We start from the raw sequence: 22,897 nt of genomic DNA, 5'->3' as shown, positions 1-22,897 counted from the left end.
ATGGTCATATTGGGGGAAAAAATCGGTTGGACGGAAAGTGGGTTTTTGGGCGGTTTTCAATTTAAAAAATCCCACATGTATTAAACTTATTTTTCCGAGAAAAAAATAAATAGCGTATAATATTTAAAGCGTGTTATGGTTCCACATTTTTTAAAAGACATTTCTCTTATTTAAAAAATAAACAAAACGCTATATTTAAAGGATAAAAACGCATTTAGAAATTTTAGTGCGCATAAGGTTCATAATCTAATTTAATTTTTGTGGAGTCGTTTTGCTTTATAACGAGTTCAATTTCACCTAAACTATGGGAAAGTGGGCTAAGTACAAAAAGAAATATAAAAAGGAATGGGAGAACCACCCCGTTTCGAAAGGTAATTAAATATTTCAACGTAATCGAATTAATTCCATGGAATACCAGTAAGCTTACATTAATCTTTATTTTATTCCTAGATTTCATCGCGGGGAAGAAAGGCGATGAAGACGCAAGATGTTTATGGTGCCATTGCACCATTCGAGCACAATACCGAGACATTATTGAGCACAGCCAGACAAGAAAACGTAAAAGTAACAATCCTTCTGGAGGTGGGGATCTTGCCGGAATCCCGAAGATTAACGGGATGTTAAAAACGACTCGACCAATGAAGGAGATTTCAATTAGCAAAAAAAGGCTGGAGTTAAGAATTGCTACGTACGTTGCAGCTAAAGCGTCAATTTTAGCGGAAGATGAACTTGGTGAGATATTAACGGATGAGTTCGGCGAATCCCGTTTTAAAATGCATAGAACAAAATGCGGGGCATTAATTAAGAATATACTAGGCCCGTATTTCAAAACGTCGTTATTAGAAGACATAGCAAACGGACCATATTCCCTATTTACTAGACGAGTCAACGGATATTAGCGCAACTAAGTTACTATGCGCGTCCATAAAATATTTTAGTAAACATAGTTCAGATTTCGTCACTACCTTTCTTGGATTATTAACTGTGCCGGATGGTACCGCTGCCGGGTTATCTGAAAGCATTATACAGTTTTTGAAGACAGTAAATTTGGACACGAAGAAGTTAGTTGGTATAGGTACCGATGGTGCCAATACCATGTGCGGTAAAAACAACTCGGTTTTCACGAAATTAAAGCAAGAGGTACCCAACTTGTAATTAGTTAAATGCGTTTGCCACTCGCTAGATTTGGTGGCTAAAAAGTCTTTCAACGCGATGCCTGCTTCTTTAGATTTCTTTATTCGGAATACATATAACTGGTTCGCCCACAGCTACTCCCGCCAGGAAAGTTATACAGAAATTTACAGAGTAATTAATGAGGACGAGGACCCTCTAAAATTAGTTTCATTATCCGCAAATAGATGGTTAGTTATGTTCGATTGCGTAAATAAAATTTTAAGTCAATATGATGCCCTTAACTTAAACTCCATTTTTCTATTGTCGTTGATAAAGAAAAATGCATGGAAGCAAGGATGCTCCATGAAATGTACCAAGACCCCACCATTAAGCTGTATTTAGAATTTTTAAATCCAATTCTAAAAGAACTAAACCGATTAACGAAATTGTTTCAATTGGAAAACGGAGATCATGTTACCATATTTGATCAATTACAATTGTGTTTCGAACAGATTATGAGTAGGATTTTGCAACCAGTAATTTTTAATGTGAACAAGGAAAACGACACCTTGGGAAATTTAGATATCTCCAATTTACAAACCATCTTTTTAGGAATAGAAAATGTAGACGTTGGATTCGTGTTCAAAGAACAATTAGAAAATAGTAAACTCTCAAAAACCAAAAAAGAAGAAATTTTACAAAGGTGTTTCAATTACTTAAAGGAAATTTGTATCGAAATGCAATCGCGACTACCAAGTAAAGATCATATTATTCGAAAATTAGAGTGCATCTCGCCACAAACTATCTTAATTAAAGGACAAAGGTACGTTTAAACTTAAAATCATCTCAGTTTGTACCTCCCGCTGAGTTGTTGTACTCCATCAATAGCGCCATTTACGATGAGTAAATCTTTAACCTCAATAAAAGTGCTTTTAAAAATAGTATTTTTTCCTTATTTTTTTTTGACGGAAATTGGGCTTGTTTTAGAAAAATTATTTATTTTGGGCGGGAAATTGGGCGGTTTGTATATATTGTTTGGGCGGGTTATGAAATTTTTATCTGGTAACCCTGTTTCTATGTCATGTATGTTAGTTTCGTCGCGTGCACATGGTTTATTGCTCAAAAGTCGCATGATTACTTAGGCCTAAGGTGGTGCCTTGGGTATTAGCCTAGGTGATTATTATTATTATTATTATTATTATTAAGAGAGTGTGAAAGTGCGTAGTTGAGTGGCGATCTCACGAAGTTCCTCTTTCTCATTTTAACAGGTCAAGATCAAAATAACTTTATAGATCCGCCTATTCCAAAGTTAAACAAGATCTCACGGACATTTAAGTACACACAATCCCCCGATGTATTAACTATATTTTAAAAATTAAATTAAAATTTGAACAAATTTCGAATCATCTTGTACGTTCACTTAACAAACCCAAGAGGAATTTTATCGAAAAGAACACTCAATTTATATGTTATGGAAACACTCAATTTATATGTTATGGAAACACTCAATTTATATGTTATGGAAACACTCAATTTATATGTTATGGAAACACTCAATTTATATGTTATGGAAACACTCAATTTATAGGTTATGGAAACACTCAATTTATATGTTATGGAAACACTCAATTTATATGTTATGGAAACACTCAATTTATATGTTATGGAAACACTCAATTTATATGTTATGGAAACACTCAATTTAATTGTTATGGAAACACTCAATTTAATTGTTATGGAAACACTCAATTTATATGTTATGGAAACACTCAATTTAATTGTTATGGAAACACTCAATTTAATTGTTATGGAAACACTCAATTTAATTGTTATGGAAACACTCAATTTAATTGTTATGGAAACACTCAATTTATATGTTCTGGAAACACTCAATTTATATGTTCTGGAAACACTCAATTTAATTGTTATGGAAACACTCAATTTAATTGTTATGGAAACACTCAATTTATATGTTCTGGAAACACTCAATTTATATGTTATGGAAACACTCAATTTATATGTTATGGAAACACCCAATTTATATGTTATGGAAACACTCAATTTATATGTTATGGAAACACTCAATTTATATGTTCTGGAAACACTCAATTTATATGTTATGGAAACACTCAATTTAATTGTTATGGAAACACTCAATTTATATGTTATGGAAACACTCAATTTATATGTTATGGAAACACTCAATTTATATGTTATGGAAACACTCAATTTAATTGTTATGGAAACACTCAATTTATATGTTATGGAAACACTCAATTTAATTGTTATGGAAACACTCAATTTAATTGTTATGGAAACACTCAATTTAATTGTTATGGAAACACTCAATTTAATTGTTATGGAAACACTCAATTTATATGTTCTGGAAACACTCAATTTATATGTTCTGGAAACACTCAATTTAATTGTTATGGAAACACTCAATTTAATTGTTATGGAAACACTCAATTTATATGTTCTGGAAACACTCAATTTATATGTTATGGAAACACTCAATTTATATGTTATGGAAACACCCAATTTATATGTTATGGAAACACCCAATTTATATGTTATGGAAACACTCAATTTATATGTTCTGGAAACACTCAATTTATATGTTCTGGAAACACTCAATTTAATTGTTATGGAAACACTCAATTTAATTGTTATGGAAACACTCAATTTATATGTTATGGAAACACTCAATTTATATGTTATGGAAACACTCAATTTATATGTTATGGAAACACCCAATTTATATGTTATGGAAACACCCAATTTATATGTTATGGAAACACTCAATTTATATGTTATGGAAACAATCAATTTATATGTTATGGAAACACTCAATTTATATGTTATGGAAACACCCAATTTATATGTTATGGAAACACTCAATTTTTATGTTCTGGAAACACTCAATTTATATGTTCTGGAAACACTCAATTTAATTGTTATGGAAACACTCAATTTAATTGTTATGGAAACACTCAATTTAATTGTTATGGAAACACTCAATTTATATGTTCTGGAAACACTCAATTTATATGTTCTGGAAACACTCAATTTATATGTTATGGAAACACCCAATTTATATGTTATGGAAACACTCAATTTATATGTTCTGGAAACACTCAATTTATATGTTCTGGAAACACTCAATTTATATGTTCTGGAAACACTCAATTTAATTGTTATGGAAACACTCAATTTAATTGTTATGGAAACACTCAATTTATATGTTATGGAAACACTCAATTTATATGTTATGGAAACACTCAATTTATATGTTATGGAAACACCCAATTTATATGTTATGGAAACACCCAATTTATATGTTATGGAAACACTCAATTTATATGTTATGGAAACACTCAATTTATATGTTATGGAAACACTCAATTTATATGTTATGGAAACACTCAATTTATATGTTCTGGAAACACTCAATTTATATGTTATGGAAACACTCAATTTAATTGTTATGGAAACACTCAATTTAATTGTTATGGAAACACTCAATTTAATTGTTATGGAAACACTCAATTTAATTGTTATGGAAACACTCAATTTATATGTTCTGGAAACACTCAATTTATATGTTATGGAAACACCCAATTTATATGTTATGGAAACACTCAATTTATATGTTCTGGAAACACTCAATTTATATGTTCTGGAAACACTCAATTTATATGTTCTGGAAACACTCAATTTAATTGTTATGGAAACACTCAATTTAATTGTTATGGAAACACTCAATTTATATGTTATGGAAACACTCAATTTATATGTTATGGAAACACTCAATTTATATGTTATGGAAACACCCAATTTATATGTTATGGAAACACTCAATTTATATGTTCTGGAAACACTCAATTTATATGTTATGGAAACACCCAATTTATATGTTATGGAAACACTCAATTTATATGTTCTGGAAACACTCAATTTATATGTTCTGGAAACACTCAATTTATATGTTCTGGAAACACTCAATTTAATTGTTATGGAAACACTCAATTTAATTGTTATGGAAACACTCAATTTATATGTTATGGAAACACTCAATTTATATGTTATGGAAACACTCAATTTATATGTTATGGAAACACCCAATTTATATGTTATGGAAACACCCAATTTATATGTTATGGAAACACTCAATTTATATGTTATGGAAACACTCAATTTATATGTTATGGAAACACTCAATTTATATGTTATGGAAACACTCAATTTATATGTTATGGAAACACTCAATTTATATGTTATGGAAACACTCAATTTATAGGTTATGGAAACACTCAATTTATATGTTATGGAAACACTCAATTTATATGTTATGGAAACACTCAATTTATATGTTATGGAAACACTCAATTTATATGTTATGGAAACACTCAATTTAATTGTTATGGAAACACTCAATTTAATTGTTATGGAAACACTCAATTTATATGTTATGGAAACACTCAATTTAATTGTTATGGAAACACTCAATTTAATTGTTATGGAAACACTCAATTTAATTGTTATGGAAACACTCAATTTAATTGTTATGGAAACACTCAATTTATATGTTCTGGAAACACTCAATTTATATGTTCTGGAAACACTCAATTTAATTGTTATGGAAACACTCAATTTATATGTTCTGGAAACACTCAATTTATATGTTATGGAAACACTCAATTTATATGTTATGGAAACACCCAATTTATATGTTATGGAAACACCCAATTTATATGTTATGGAAACACTCAATTTATATGTTCTGGAAACACTCAATTTATATGTTCTGGAAACACTCAATTTATATGTTCTGGAAACACTCAATTTAATTGTTATGGAAACACTCAATTTAATTGTTATGGAAACACTCAATTTATATGTTATGGAAACACTCAATTTATATGTTATGGAAACACTCAATTTATATGTTATGGAAACACCCAATTTATATGTTATGGAAACACCCAATTTATATGTTATGGAAACACTCAATTTATGTTATGGAAACACTCAATTTATATGTTATGGAAACACTCAATTTATATGTTATGGAAACACCCAATTTATATGTTATGGAAACACTCAATTTATATGTTCTGGAAACACTCAATTTATATGTTCTGGAAACACTCAATTTAATTGTTATGGAAACACTCAATTTAATTGTTATGGAAACACTCAATTTAATTGTTATGGAAACACTCAATTTATATGTTCTGGAAACACTCAATTTATATGTTCTGGAAACACTCAATTTATATGTTATGGAAACACCCAATTTATATGTTATGGAAACACTCAATTTATATGTTCTGGAAACACTCAATTTATATGTTCTGGAAACACTCAATTTATATGTTCTGGAAACACTCAATTTAATTGTTATGGAAACACTCAATTTAATTGTTATGGAAACACTCAATTTATATGTTATGGAAACACTCAATTTATATGTTATGGAAACACTCAATTTATATGTTATGGAAACACTCAATTTATATGTTATGGAAACACTCAATTTATATGTTATGGAAACACTCAATTTATATGTTCTGGAAACACTCAATTTATATGTTATGGAAACACTCAATTTAATTGTTATGGAAACACTCAATTTAATTGTTATGGAAACACTCAATTTAATTGTTATGGAAACACTCAATTTAATTGTTATGGAAACACTCAATTTAATTGTTATGGAAACACTCAATTTAATTGTTATGGAAACACTCAATTTATATGTTCTGGAAACACTCAATTTATATGTTATGGAAACACCCAATTTATATGTTATGGAAACACTCAATTTATATGTTCTGGAAACACTCAATTTATATGTTCTGGAAACACTCAATTTATATGTTCTGGAAACACTCAATTTAATTGTTATGGAAACACTCAATTTAATTGTTATGGAAACACTCAATTTATATGTTATGGAAACACTCAATTTATATGTTATGGAAACACTCAATTTATATGTTATGGAAACACCCAATTTATATGTTATGGAAACACCCAATTTATATGTTATGGAAACACTCAATTTATATGTTATGGAAACACTCAATTTATATGTTATGGAAACACTCAATTTATATGTTATGGAAACACTCAATTTATATGTTCTGGAAACACTCAATTTATATGTTCTGGAAACACTCAATTTATATGTTCTGGAAACACTCAATTTAATTGTTATGGAAACACTCAATTTAATTGTTATGGAAACACTCAATTTATATGTTATGGAAACACTCAATTTATATGTTATGGAAACACTCAATTTATATGTTATGGAAACACCCAATTTATATGTTATGGAAACACCCAATTTATATGTTATGGAAACACTCAATTTATATGTTATGGAAACACTCAATTTATATGTTATGGAAACACTCAATTTATATGTTATGGAAACACTCAATTTATATGTTCTGGAAACACTCAATTTATATGTTATGGAAACACTCAATTTAATTGTTATGGAAACACTCAATTTAATTGTTATGGAAACACTCAATTTAATTGTTATGGAAACACTCAATTTAATTGTTATGGAAACACTCAATTTATATGTTCTGGAAACACTCAATTTATATGTTATGGAAACACCCAATTTATATGTTATGGAAACACTCAATTTATATGTTCTGGAAACACTCAATTTATATGTTCTGGAAACACTCAATTTATATGTTCTGGAAACACTCAATTTAATTGTTATGGAAACACTCAATTTAATTGTTATGGAAACACTCAATTTATATGTTATGGAAACACTCAATTTATATGTTATGGAAACACTCAATTTATATGTTATGGAAACACCCAATTTATATGTTATGGAAACACCCAATTTATATGTTATGGAAACACTCAATTTATATGTTATGGAAACACTCAATTTATATGTTATGGAAACACTCAATTTATATGTTATGGAAACACCCAATTTATATGTTATGGAAACACTCAATTTATATGTTCTGGAAACACTCAATTTATATGTTCTGGAAACACCCAATTTATATGTTATGGAAACACTCAATTTATATGTTCTGGAAACACTCAATTTATATGTTCTGGAAACACTCAATTTATATGTTCTGGAAACACTCAATTTAATTGTTATGGAAACACTCAATTTAATTGTTATGGAAACACTCAATTTATATGTTATGGAAACACTCAATTTATATGTTATGGAAACACTCAATTTATATGTTATGGAAACACCCAATTTATATGTTATGGAAACACCCAATTTATATGTTATGGAAACACTCAATTTATATGTTATGGAAACACTCAATTTATATGTTATGGAAACACTCAATTTATATGTTATGGAAACACTCAATTTATATGTTCTGGAAACACTCAATTTATATGTTCTGGAAACACTCAATTTATATGTTCTGGAAACACTCAATTTAATTGTTATGGAAACACTCAATTTAATTGTTATGGAAACACTCAATTTATATGTTATGGAAACACTCAATTTATATGTTATGGAAACACTCAATTTATATGTTATGGAAACACCCAATTTATATGTTATGGAAACACCCAATTTATATGTTATGGAAACACTCAATTTATATGTTATGGAAACACTCAATTTATATGTTATGGAAACACTCAATTTATATGTTATGGAAACACTCAATTTATATGTTCTGGAAACACTCAATTTATATGTTATGGAAACACTCAATTTAATTGTTATGGAAACACTCAATTTAATTGTTATGGAAACACTCAATTTAATTGTTATGGAAACACTCAATTTAATTGTTATGGAAACACTCAATTTATATGTTCTGGAAACACTCAATTTATATGTTATGGAAACACCCAATTTATATGTTATGGAAACACTCAATTTATATGTTCTGGAAACACTCAATTTATATGTTCTGGAAACACTCAATTTATATGTTCTGGAAACACTCAATTTAATTGTTATGGAAACACTCAATTTAATTGTTATGGAAACACTCAATTTAATTGTTATGGAAACACTCAATTTAATTGTTATGGAAACACTCAATTTATATGTTCTGGAAACACTCAATTTATATGTTATGGAAACACCCAATTTATATGTTATGGAAACACTCAATTTATATGTTATGGAAACACTCAATTTATATGTTATGGAAACACTCAATTTATATGTTATGGAAACACCCAATTTATATGTTATGGAAACACTCAATTTATATGTTCTGGAAACACTCAATTTATATGTTCTGGAAACACTCAATTTAATTGTTATGGAAACACTCAATTTAATTGTTATGGAAACACTCAATTTAATTGTTATGGAAACACTCAATTTAATTGTTATGGAAACACTCAATTTATATGTTCTGGAAACACTCAATTTATATGTTCTGGAAACACTCAATTTAATTGTTATGGAAACACTCAATTTAATTGTTATGGAAACACTCAATTTATATGTTCTGGAAACACTCAATTTATATGTTCTGGAAACACTCAATTTAATTGTTATGGAAACACTCAATTTAATTGTTATGGAAACACTCAATTTATATGTTATGGAAACACTCAATTTATATGTTATGGAAACACTCAATTTATATGTTATGGAAACACCCAATTTATATATTATGGAAACACCCAATTTATATGTTATGGAAACACTCGATTTATATGTTCTGGAAACACTCAATTTATATGTTCTGGAAACACTCAATTTATATGTTCTGGAAACACTCAATTTAATTGTTATGGAAACACTCAATTTAATTGTTATGGAAACACTCAATTTATATGTTATGGAAACACTCAATTTATATGTTATGGAAACACTCAATTTATATGTTATGGAAACACTCAATTTATATGTTATGGAAACACCCAATTTATATGTTATGGAAACACCCAATTTATATGTTATGGAAACACTCAATTTATATGTTATGGAAACACTCAATTTATATGTTATGGAAACACTCAATTTATATGTTATGGAAACACCCAATTTATATGTTATGGAAACACCCAATTTATATGTTATTGAAACATGAGAAATCACGAAAATGGGGATTCCGTAAGATACCCCGAAAACTTTACTTAAAATTATTATTTACCGATATAATCGGAGATGTAAGTAAAATTGGTCCTCACCTAACCAAAATATATTAATGTTGAATAAAATATCTAATGCACAAAGCGAAAAGAGGAAAAACAGTAAATTGGGCAAACGCCCAAATCTTGGGTTCAGATTTAAAAAATATATATTGGGCTACCTAGGCCAGTATATGTTACGTCGTTGAGATTTATAACCCTAACCAGGAATCCATACCTCTACTTGGAATGCTTATCGTGCCGGATCGCGTATGGTAAGATCACTCTGACGGCTTTGGACCCGCCTACGAGAGAAAAATCCCCTCTGCGCGCGCTCCCCTCTCACGTTGTTGTTTGTTAAATTAACATAGTGACGTCAATAAAACCGTCAGCCACATCGAGACGAAAATCTGCCGCGATAAGCATTCCAAGTAGAGGTATGGATTCCTGGTAAAGACACGGCGGCACGGCGGCATCGGCTGACATTGTACGTAAAACCCATACGCAAAAATCCATTGGATTGTGTGTGAAATTACGGGAGTTTTGATAACATATCCGACGGGACGATGCGATTGAAACAAACTCCTCTGCGGGGGGAAATACAGAACACGGTATCCGCGGATTATCCCCAAATAGTCATTCTCTCTTTAGCTAAATACAGGGGGGATTTAGGCATAGTCTTTATGGGCTGCAGCCCGGGGCCCCGTTTAATCAAAGGGCCCCCTTCGCGGTCAAAAAAAAACATTTAAATTTAAAAATTTAAGAAACATGAAATTTTTCATTTACACTGCCAAATGCATCTGATACACCCAAACTTGGGTTAATTGGATAGGCCGCAAACAGTGTTAGTCCAGCGCCCCCAAATTTAACGGTCCGGCCCTGGATAAATACATTCTTGATGGGACCAAAAGAACACTGCGCTAAACTACGAGGGGCTAGTCACTCCGCGTAATCGGTGTACAAGCCCGCACCTTTGACTGTACTAATGAGATGACGCGAAATCTTTAGAGTCTGTACCTTTATCAGTGTTGAGTACGCGTGTGTGCAGGCCATTTGACAGTGGTTAAAATACCTCTCCCAGACCACGGACGAATTACTGAAGGACATTTCTCGATCAGCCTTCTCCAACGCTATCTTCAAAGTTTGATTCCCGTACTGACCAATATGTTACGTACACGTTGGAAGGAGGAGGGAAGACAGGCAGGGCCGGACTAGCTAGTAGTTGGCCCCACCGGCTATGAAATCATGTTGGCCGCATTTCCCATTAATGCCAAATTCTTCCTCTTTGGCCCCCAATTTGAGTGGGCCCCGATAAGACCGGCGATCGCCGGTTAGTCACCCGGGCCAGTCTGGGCCTGAAGACACGTTTCAGGGGAATATTACGTGGTCTTATACCGGTGCTGCACTCTATCGCCGCATCTTGAAGTTTACGGGGTTATCAACATAATTACATCAACACGATTTTATTATAAAATATATATTATCATAAGCCTATCAACCCTAAGTTTGAAACGCGCATAGCGCCCTTTGTACCACCACTGGACGGGCGAAAAAGAAGAAATCAGGCGATAGTATCGGCACCTGGTAGAGATAAATTGAAGCTGCTTCCTTCCCCCTTTCTCTCTCTCTACGCACCTCTCCCTTACCAAAGCAGCTGGCATCATGCATTGCGGGACGCGTTACGTTTCTCTTTTCCGCCACCGGGTGGATTTAGCGCTGTACTTTCGACAGTCGTTAGCTTGAACCAACACTGCCCTTCGATTCAAACTTAGGGTTGATAGGCTTATGATATTATATATTTGGTTGTTTACCCGTAACTTCGTTGTTTATATCATAAGTAACATAATACCTCAAAGCATGACACTTCTTCTTACTACATCCTTTCTTCACCAAAGATTAGTCATTGAAATGATTAGCAACTCTATAACCCGGAAGTTTAAACTTCTAAATACGCGTTAAGACTAAAAATGGTGGTATTCAGAATCGCGCGCCAAATTCCCGGAATATCACGTGAACGGAAGTTCGGTTAGATTAGTTCATGGCGCCGCTACCGAGGGCCGCTATTTAGAAAACTTTTGGGCGTCACTGTGAAGAAAGGATGTTGAAATAAAATTTCCTTAAGTATAATGTTAGTTATGTTTATACTAAACATATCAAAAATACTGAAACCGGTGAATTCCACCACGTGATGCGGCACATGCGAATTCCGGTGTCACGTGACATTTATTTGAAGTCGAACCGTACGCGTCCTTGTGAGGTAATCGTGAACTATTCTGCTTCGGAATGTTATCGTGAAGCGAAAAGCGACTCGACGGAGTTAAGGCAGAGACCGCGAAACAAAATCCACCAGAGAGGATTGAAATGTTTTCTTTAAGTTTTTCAAGAAGGATGTTTCAGAATAACACCGCAATTTCAACCATGTTGGTTATCGCGATTCTACTTGTAGATCTCGCCCACTTGGCCAATAACTTAGTCCAACGGTAGTTTACGTCATTAATCCGCTTCAATAACTTAGTCCAACGGTAGTTTACGTCAATTATCCGCTTCAATAACTTAGTCCAACGGTAGTTTACGTCATTAATCCGCTTCAATAACTTCGATATGTAGCGGTAGTCAAAATAAATGTAGACTTAATCAGAAGTATGACTTGAAAACGTCGATTAAAGGGAGATACCATATGGAAATTGCACAATTTACAAGTTATTATGAGTGATATATTGGTATGATAACTTCGGTTTATTTACTTCTGACTTAATCAAACATCATATTTCACTTTTAGATTTATACTAGGACCTAAATTTTACTTAAATGTAGACTGAAAGAAGTGCCTAAATAACTCTGAAAACCAGGCTGACAATTAGGTATAGTTAAAATCATAAGCCTGTCATAAGGTCCCCATAAGTAAAGGTCTACCATAGAGTAGTATCACCTCGTAGCTTTGGCCATGGCCGCCATTTTAGGCGCTTTTTTTTCTCTATGGGAAAAAGCATGGGTTGCGTGATGTAGCACTGATACTACTCTATAGGGGCCCATGGTAACAGCATTGTCCTTGAGAGAAGAAAATGAACGTACGACGATAGGGCAGTAGCGCCATCTTCTTTTTAAAACGTTCTACATCTAAAATATTAGATGATAAATTCCACACAAAACTCGTCTAAATCTCAAATTTTAATTTTAATTCAGGCAGAAATAAAGAAGCGATTCAGATATTAATTAGACTTCTTCGAAATATATTTTTGTTTAAATATTTGGATTAGAAAATAGGGGTAATTCGTACTAATTCCACGACAGATTTTACCACCTTGGGTACCCTATATTTTTAGATAACCCTGAAAACTTGTCCCTGGGGTTGGTTTTGTCGAAAAACACGATTCCGAAATTTGACTAGGTTTTAGTTTTCAAGTAAAAATAATTAAAAACCTCCACCATTTGGCCGTATAAAAGTCATTAAAACAATTTTTGACTTTTCAAAATTTGGTTTTGAACTAAATCCTAATTGGGGAACTCGAAATAAATATCTATTTGAAAAAATAAAATGAACCTTTTACCAGGTCAAAGTTCAAAAAAATAAAAATGGTTTTTCTGTACGTAAATGCGGATTCACAATGAGAAGTTTACATTTTTACACTCTTTTTTACCTTTCAAATGAAACCCCGTACGCTTTTTTTAGAGTAAAAGTTGGCTAAGAAATCATTCCCTCAATATTAGGGGTCAAGGTTATTTCACCAAAAATGACCGTGGCGTAACTAGCAAACTATACTGGACGGATCCTCACTAAAATTCCAGCATCTTGTTTTTCGACAAAACCATAGACGAAGAACGGGTAGAGTACCCAACCCTAGAGACAAGTTTTCAGGGTTATCTAAAAATATAGGGTACCCATTACCAAGGTGGAATTACCCATAGGTTATATTTTGATGTTTCGAATATATCTGTTTATTTTAGTCAAATAGAACTGCTTTTCTATTTAATATTAATTTTAAAGATATATTTAATCTTAACATACTCTTATTACTGTCTTAAACTAATATTTTTTAACACTTGATCTAAACGGAATTGTAGCTGAAAATATCAGACAAATTTAAGAGCTAATTTATTTAATTAATATTATGATTTAATTTATTTGAGCGACAAATTTAGTGAAACAGGCTGTATTGCTAATCTTATTTTAAACTATTTTAAAATGAAACTGATATTATTTTCCACTGCATTTTTTTTATTTAATCTAGGTTACTTATACTGCATTTTTTCGAATTCAAGTCGTTTTTGGATCTTAACTTTAAAGATATATTTTATCCTAAATTATTGCTATTATATGCTTATATTAATCCTATTTTATATTTGATCTAAACGGAAATAGAGTTGCCATTGTTATAAAACCATTAAGTCTAAACCAATTGTAAAATTTATTTCTGAAAAATATGGAAAATTTAAGACAAATAAAACTAATTTAATTTATATTTTATTATGGCCAAAATATTATAATATATGACTAAAATAATAATTAATCCTTATAACATTTAGGGCGACTAAATCGTTTTTTAAATTACGGCTTTGCGTGTATTTATGAATTGAAATACCAACAGTGGCCGATTTCCACTACAGCAAATTTCGCAGTTGTGGAATTTCCAAACGTACCTGCGCAAAATGACGATGGATATTAGAGTCTTGGTTATGTTTTCTCAATACAGACAAAGTTGAAATTTTTCAAAATTACTAATCCATAATACACCTATTTTAGTATTTAAAATGCATACTCGAATATATGTTTAATCTCTATTTTTTAACTAAGGATTTTTCTCACTAATTTTATTAAAACTATGGATTTTTTTACTAAGATTTTTTACACACAATCCTTAGGGATTTGTGTGTATTACGATCACCTACTGTGTAGCCGCCGCAGAGCCGTAACTAGGTGTTCTGGCGCCCTTGGCAAATTGAAGATTTGGCGCCCTCTGAGTGTTGTAGCAAAGGGGCGGATTTCGACCCCCGAGGGCCTTGACCAGCAGCTGCCTGGTACAGAGTTGGCAAAACTCTAAGTGAATTTGTGTGAGTGATTTTTCCTCACACTTTTGTCACTCCACTCCCTAATAAAAAACCTCCAGGCGTAAGAGTGTAGTTTACACTTTTTCGTCACTCTGCGAACTCGCTCGCGTGAAAAGAGGGAAGATAGTCAAGGACAGCTCTTACACTCTTATCGGTTTCTAAAACTATTAAAAGATCGCGGGAAATTTGAATTTGAATTTAATTTAATGACTTTACTGGAGAGCGTGGTGCCAACTATTAATGGCAAAGGAGGCTAAAATACACTTTTTGGTCTGAATTAAACTTTCCCGCCTTAAAATTCCAGTTTCGCACCAAGAATAAGAGTGAAATTGGTGACCTTGACTGATCTCACTCTTTGGCGAAGAGTGCACTCCGCGAGTGACGAAAAACGTTAGTTGGCAAAGAGTGAACAGTTTTATTTAGTTCCACTTTCACTCTTGAGAGAGAGAGTGAATATCTAAAAATCACTAGCGATTTTGCCCATGTCTGGCGTGGTATGCCCAATTTACTATTTTTGGTGGTTTCGCTTTGTGTGGTAGATATTTTATTTAAAATTAAGTCCGATAACGTTAAAAAAAATATTATTGGTTAGGTTAGGATTCATTTGAACTACAACTTCGGTTATATCAGTAAATATTAAATTTAAGTATAGTTTTTCGGGTTAATTTACGGGACCCCAATTTTCGCGGTTTTATATTTTCGCCTAAAAGTCTACATAACGTTCCTTAATTTAAGTCCGATTTTCATGACAGTTACATTTTTGAATAGCTGTGGTTTCCATATAACCTAGATTTGCAATTACGTTGCTTAATTTTAATTCTAAGTGAGGTTTTTTAGACAGCGTATACGGATCCCCGCAACTTCCGACTTTGTAAATCCGCGTGTCTATTGAGTTCTAAACGCCAGTTTCCCTCTCGCAATTTTCAAGGCCGTTCGCGCCGAGCTTTCAGTGTATGCCCAGAAGTAACAATAAGTGTGACACTCAACGTTTTACGCACGCTTTACGCCCTTTTTACGCACGTCGTACGACAGGAAGAAGGTAAGTACGATTTGATCAAAAACTACTAGTTTTGTTACTTCTAGGCCCATTCCAGCTTAGGTTGCAGTCGCGTTGAAAAAAGTTAATTTTAAGTGAATTAATTAGCCATTTCGCGTCATACCTGAATTCTTTACGCGCTGAAGCTATATTCGCATTCCATTGAAAGCCTGCCTGAAATAAGAAAAACGTACGACCAGGCGTGTAATAAATAAGTGTGACCCTAAATATTTGTTATGCCCAGAAGTTACGAATAAGTGTGCCACTAAATAATGTTTATGACCAGCCGCCGTACACACGATTGCTCGCGGTACGTTAGTGGTACAAAGGCGACTGATATCTCAATCTGTAGACACTATATTATAGCCTCGACGGGTTATCGTAATTTTTGGGATCGGAGCCCACTTTAGTGTTTTTGGTCAATTTTCAATTTAAATGTACCCCACCACCCGCGTAGGCACTATTGTCATATTTGAATTTCGTGCCAATTGATACAGGAGCCATCTAACTCGTTCGCGTTTCGCTACCTTATTTCCTACACCAGGTAACTCGAAAAACTTGTTCGCTACGTTATTTCCAAAACCAGGTAACTCGAAACACTTGGTTTTTATACAAATTAATTTAAATGAACGTGTTCGCGTTTCGCCACCTTATTTCCAAAACCAGGTAACTCGAAACACTTGGTTTTTATACAAATTAATTTAAATGAACGTGTTCGCGTTTCGCCCCCTTATTTCCAAAACCAGGTAACTCGAAACACTTGGTTTTTATACAAATTAATTTAAATGAACGTGTTCGCGTTTCGCCCCCTTATTTCCAAAACCAGGTAACTCGAAACACTTGGGTTTCATACAAATTAATTTAAATGAACGTGTTCGCGTTTCGCCACCTTATTTCCAAAACCAGGTAACTTGAAACAATTTGTTTTTATACAAATTAATTTAAATGAACGTGTTCGCGTTTCACCACCTTATTTCCAAAACCAGGTAACTCGAAAAACTTGTTCGCTATTCCTCTTGGGTTTATTAAGTTCATATTCATGATTGGAAATAAAACTTGTTCGCTACCTTATTTCCAAAACCAGGTAACTCGAAAAACTTGGTTTTTATAAAAATTAATTTAAATTAAAGTGTTTGCGTTTCGCCACCTTATTTTCAAAACTCGAATAATTATTTTCCGATAACATTCCTCTTGGGTTTATTAAGTTCATATTCAAGATGATTGGAAATTTGTTCAAATTTTAATATTTAAATTAAAGTTAATACATCAGTGGGATTGTGTGTACTTAAATGTCCGTGACATCTTGTTTTAACTAAGAATGGTTTTTACTAAGGATTTTTTTAACTAAGGAAGTTTTAAAATATGGATTTTTCAAACTAAGAATTTTTTTAACTTGCAGGTATTATTATCGACAAACACTAAGGATTTAATTTTAAACCATGTTCAAGACTGTTTCAAATCTTCGATAAGATGGAAATTTGCATCCATATGTTCCCTTTATTTCAGTTAATTTTAAATCTTATTTAGGACTTAATATAAATCGAAATGTAACGTTTTTAAGATACGATTAGAGAGTTTCAGCAAACCCATTTCTAGGCGCTTACGCGAACGTCTGCACAGTTAAGGAGATTAGTAGACGTCCGGGTAAACGCCTAGAAATGGATTTGTTGAAACTCTCTAATAAAGTCTTAAATGGTTCAGTGGTAGTGGAAACTAAGCGTAATTGGCGCGCGGTAGTGGAAATTGTAAGCGTAATTTCCACACAGATAAATTATTTTAATCTCTGTCTCTCCGCCTGTCGTGAGACTACTTCGAATTTTGCCTCATCTTTCTGATTGGCTGACGCTGTTGAACTTTGGATCTGTCTGGAGCGGCTTCCCCCCTCGTTGTCTTCCCCAAACGCGTTTATCTAGCTACCCGAGCCGGTCTCAGTTTGCGAGTCCAAACATTGACATACACGTACCACACCATACTTTATTGAATTTTACTTCGTAAAATCTACTCCCCGAGTCCCCTCGTCAGGAAAAGGACGAAGACGCTGATTCTGGTGAGGGTCCAGATCTTTCTCAAAAGCGCCGATTTCTGCTTGGGCCCTTATAGTTCTTCGCCAGAATATTAGAATAAAATAGGGCGATTGTTGTTTAGAATATTCTCGGGTGGGTAGCGAGGCCCAGTGCAAAGCGCTACAAATTACCGGGGCCCCTGCAGCCTGCAGGCCTTTGTATGAACCCTTATCCAAAGTTTCTTCTGGAAAACGCATAGGTATTTTCAGAAACAAAGGCAACTCTAAGGGCACGAAATAATTAGTTTACCGGGTCCGCTTTCGGCAGTCCAAGAGCCTCAATGCCGGTAAAGATATTGAAAGTCTGAAACTGTCCGATATAAGTACTATATTTTGTTTGAAATTGCAATCGGCACAGCAAGAATGTTAGGAATTGAGAGCGGTTTCCTGACTAGCTGCGCAAAAGTGCTTTCAGTCGCGCAGGAGAAGACGCGTTCCCCACTGTCGCCATCTGGCGGCTCTCTCAAACAATCCTTAAAACGTTATAGCAGCTGCACTGTCGTGAAAACAAATCCATTATCAACGGGGTACTGGTACTTTGGGTAATCTGTAAACGCAACACCCACCCGAATAAATTTTATTGGACGTCAGCTTTTACTTTCAGATTGAATTTGTTGTGGCGTCACACAAACGAACTTGGCTGTGCTTCCCCCAAAAATATCATTCGGTTGCCAAAACTAGACTCAAAAGCAGGTGCGTTTCCTCTCTTTTTCCTAATCATGAATGACCGAATACTGTAGCTCACCTAGCAGTTGCAATTGCCAAAACTATATTTAGCACTAGAGGAAAGGGTCAGCGGGAAAATAGTTTCGGGTCAGTGGGAACAGAAAGGCCATTTTGGGAACGATAGAGTGTCCTTCCTGTAATGAATTCACAGAGTGGTTTTCTGATCCGCCTTAAAATGGTTACGTCCACTTAATTATCTATTTATTAACAGGGCCATCTTTACCTTTCAGGTGCCCCTGGGCTAATAATATCAGGCACTCTTTTTCATATCACCGCGTCTTTATTGAATACTTTACAATTAAATAATAAAAAATATGAAGGGCCGGACGGTGCCCCTTCAGAGCGCGGCGCCCTAAGGCTTAGCCCTTCCTAGCCCAATGGTAGAGATGGGCCTGTTAATTAATAGCAATTGGAATTGTACAGTCATCCAGATGAAAATGCGCTAAATTAGGGTCCACGGTGCGCAGTAGCTAATCCATCATTTTTATTTCTATCACACAGAATGAAATCCCCAAATAAGAAATTATTGAGGCATTTCCTGGACGAGGCTTTGAAGCGAAGAAAATACGGGGAGAGGTGTTACGTAGTCCAAAAAACTGAAGATGGACTGGGTTACGTCATAGCCATCAAAGCGACGCACAAAAGTCAATTCGAAAATGACGACGATTTGGAAAGACAGTGGAAGTTACTCATCGTACGTTTTCATTTTTCAAAGATTTTCTGATTTTTAGTGCGAGCCGCGTAGCAAAAAGATAAACGTAACGACAAATTTAGATCATAGCTCTTGGAAAAAGGAGATTTATCTCTCATTTTTCCGAGGGGCTGATCACTTGGCGTAATCGGTGTACAAGCCTGTAGCTTTGACTGTACTAAAATGATTACAGATTTAGTACTGTCAAAGGCTGTACTCATTTTTGTACTCCCGTAATCGGTGTACAGATTTTTAGGAAGTGGTTAGCCCCTCGCAAACTCTCAACTGCAATTATTCGGGTTACCACATTTTTGCACCGAGGCAGCGAATTAAACTATAGTTAAAATAAATACTATCTTCCCACAGGATTACAATGTTTTCAAGGGAAGGAAAAAACTTGAAGACTTGACCAGGTACCGAACCAACTTCTTCTCGGCGTTGGTTCCCAGCGAGCCCAAGCGCCACCTAATGCCAAACGAAAGTGTCCCACCTAAATCCATTCGCCGAGTATTTCCAAACGGCAATGTCCGGCGTCTAAAGAAAGATGGCGCTTTGAGTGAATATGGCATTCATCCCGAGAAACATTACCGCTACTTCATAATTTCATGTGAGCGCCATCTTAAGTATATAAAATTATGAAAGTTTTCAATCGTGTTCTCGATTAGCCTTGCACTTCAATTTCGATTTGAAGTTGAAATACATTTCGTCTTTTGTTGCAGGGGACAATTGTCAGTTTAGACCAAGATGGCCGATTGGACCCGCGGATGTCGGCGAGAGTGCGCTAACAGCATTGTCCGATCCAAATCACGGAGTGACTGCACTGCCAATCTTGATCTTAATACCGGAGTTTGGACACCTCACTTTACACTATGATTTACAAACAAGCCTACCAGAAGTGGCTAATTCAACCGGAACCACATTGGAAAATTGTAGCGAATCTTTGGGCTCGAAAATGGCAGTTTCCGAACAACTGCTACCTGAACACAAAGGTCATTCACGCGTCCCTACGCGATATTTTCTGGTAACATCGTGTACATTTTTAAATCTTCCCTCAGGTGGAGACGAATCCGCTAATTCAACTACACCGTCTGAAATCGACGATGTTTTTGGGACAGTAGCGACTTCTTCTCAACCTCCTCCCACAGTGGACAATGAACTATTATGGGGACCAAATCCCGAGGTCTCGACTGATCGTAGCAACTTCCAGTATCTAGGCCATTCCTCGCCTAATGAGGAATCCGCCGATACAACTACATCATCTGAAACGGACCGTAATACTTTGACAGAAATGGTCAATTTTCAACGTTTTCTCGCGAGGGGAAGTGTTCCAAAATTGGGCCAAACTTCCAATGTATCCAAAGCTTCAGCCTGTCCTGGCACGACAGACACTGCGCCACGAAGTTTCACGAGCTGCCCTGCCGCACAGCAGGATTCCCCCGATAAGAATCGTGTCCAATCCGCGTTAGACTCGTTTACGCTCGAGTGTGACGACTTAGACATTGCTTCGAATGAAGAGTTCGACGTTATGGATGATTTGATGTCATTAATGGACGATGTTGAAACGCTCCACAAATTCAAAAGTAAGTACCTTTTGTTTTCTTCTTTCCTAGAAACGGGAACCATTTGTTTAAAAGATCCTTCTAATTTCAATTACTGTACCGACGTAGTTTCCAAAAAAACTAATTGACAAAATAATGAAACAGGTGAAATGGATGTTGATCCCGGAACCGATTTTCGCCGCTTTCCCGCGATGGAGAGCGAATCGAAATCGGGACTAAATTTTATTGTCTCATCTCAACCTGGCATGACGCAATTTGAAGATTTTCGTTCGCGCGACGAACACTCAACTTCATCATCCCAAATGGATGTTGATCTCGAGACGGAAGGATTCGGTTTCCAACATTCTCCAGCGATGGAAAATGAAACCAAATTGAAACGAAATTGCGACGTCTCAACTGAACTTGGCGTGGCATCCATTAAGTCACGTCAACGCTCCAGTTGTTGCAGAGCAGGCTCCCCCGAGAAACAGATCCGTGCGGATCCCGCACCAGTTCTTTCTCGCCTCCCGTTTGTGGATCAAGACATTGACCCGAACTCGGAGTTCATGGCTTTTGTAGATATGATCTTAAATGAAAAAGTGGAAGAATTTAGGAAAATACCAAGTAAGCGACTTATCTTCTAGAAACGATAGCTTTTCAAAAGTTGGTTTAGTTTTAAATTAATCCACTAGATGGTGCATATCGTAACATCAAATTTTTGTAATTTTACAGCAAATGACGAAGATTCCCGAAAGTTACTCGATGAATTGTTTTCCAAATAATGAAACCATTCGCCCGATTTGGCTGCAGTATTTGTGACAACACTGCTATCTCATGAATTATGTCGGGGAAACGGGCTTAATTAAATTACGTACCCAATAAAGGTTAAAGAATCAAATTGTCTTGAAATTAAATTTTGTTGTTCGCCTAGAAATTGACTCCAGTGTTGTAATTAAAATAGGTGAAAATGTATCTTTCGAACCTTTTTAAAGGTAATAAACTCGATTAAGTCATTTAAAGAAACATTTTTAAGTTTAATATATTGAAACTGAACTATTGAGAGACGCTTAACTTTTTACAACTATTAATTCTTAATTAATAAATTTAATTAATTTTCATCGAAATTAACAAATTATATTAACTATCAGTTTTAGAAAAGGTTAGGTTAAATATTAATTATAATTACCTAAAAATTGGGCCAAGTTAATAAAATTAAACTAATGCCATAAATATTTCGTTAAGGGGGCAGTTAGTTTTTTTGTGTGGGGGCACATTGTTTTCGTTACCTAATTTCGAAAATTACCACAAGTGGCGCCGTGAAATGTTTTTGGTGTTCAACAAAAAAAAACCTGGTTTTCCGAAGCAGACCATTCTACAACTTGTATTTTATTGAGAAATAGTTACCTATAAATAACGATCTACACCTTAGACAAAGACAAGTGATCCAAATTCCAAAAGGAAAATTTCAACGAAAAAAACTTAATAAAGATAAAGGGGCAGACAATATTCTTTGAGGTTGAATTGATTAATTTGAAGGAGCAACGTTTATTTTTGAA

General features: G+C 34.2%; 1 protein-coding gene across 6 annotated transcripts; it reads left to right on the top strand.

The window, feature by feature from the left end:
- The first annotated feature begins 307 nt into the window (after window positions 1–307).
- Window positions 308–22,239, top strand: LOC149921946 (uncharacterized). 6 transcript variants are annotated; one of them, XM_090164078.1, is made up of 7 exons: window positions 312–371; window positions 451–732; window positions 19,614–19,806; window positions 20,170–20,410; window positions 20,523–21,383; window positions 21,507–21,965; window positions 22,074–22,239. In XM_090164078.1, the coding sequence occupies exons 3-7, from the start codon at window positions 19,615–19,617 to the stop codon at window positions 22,121–22,123; spliced, it is 1,803 nt and encodes a 600-aa protein (XP_090020204.1). In that variant the 5' UTR covers window positions 312–371; window positions 451–732; window position 19,614; the 3' UTR covers window positions 22,124–22,239. The 6 variants fall into 6 exon arrangements, with proteins under 6 accessions (XP_090020203.1, XP_090020204.1, XP_090020205.1 ...); XM_090164076.1 differs by lacking the exons at window positions 312–371; window positions 451–732 and adding exons at window positions 18,386–18,673; window positions 18,745–19,079; XM_090164080.1 differs by lacking the exons at window positions 312–371; window positions 451–732 and adding an exon at window positions 18,386–19,079 and having other exon boundaries at window positions 20,523–20,792; window positions 20,859–21,383.
- The last annotated feature ends 658 nt before the right edge of the window (window positions 22,240–22,897 follow it).

This window comes from Leiobunum rupestre, chromosome 11 (genome assembly GCF_980474605.1).
Source record: "Leiobunum rupestre chromosome 11, qqLeiRupe1.1.hap1, whole genome shotgun sequence".
In the NCBI taxonomy this organism is placed as follows: Eukaryota; Metazoa; Arthropoda; class Arachnida; order Opiliones; family Sclerosomatidae; genus Leiobunum; species Leiobunum rupestre.
Note: the sequence above shows the minus strand (reverse complement) of the source record. Positions and strands in the feature narration are given on the sequence as shown.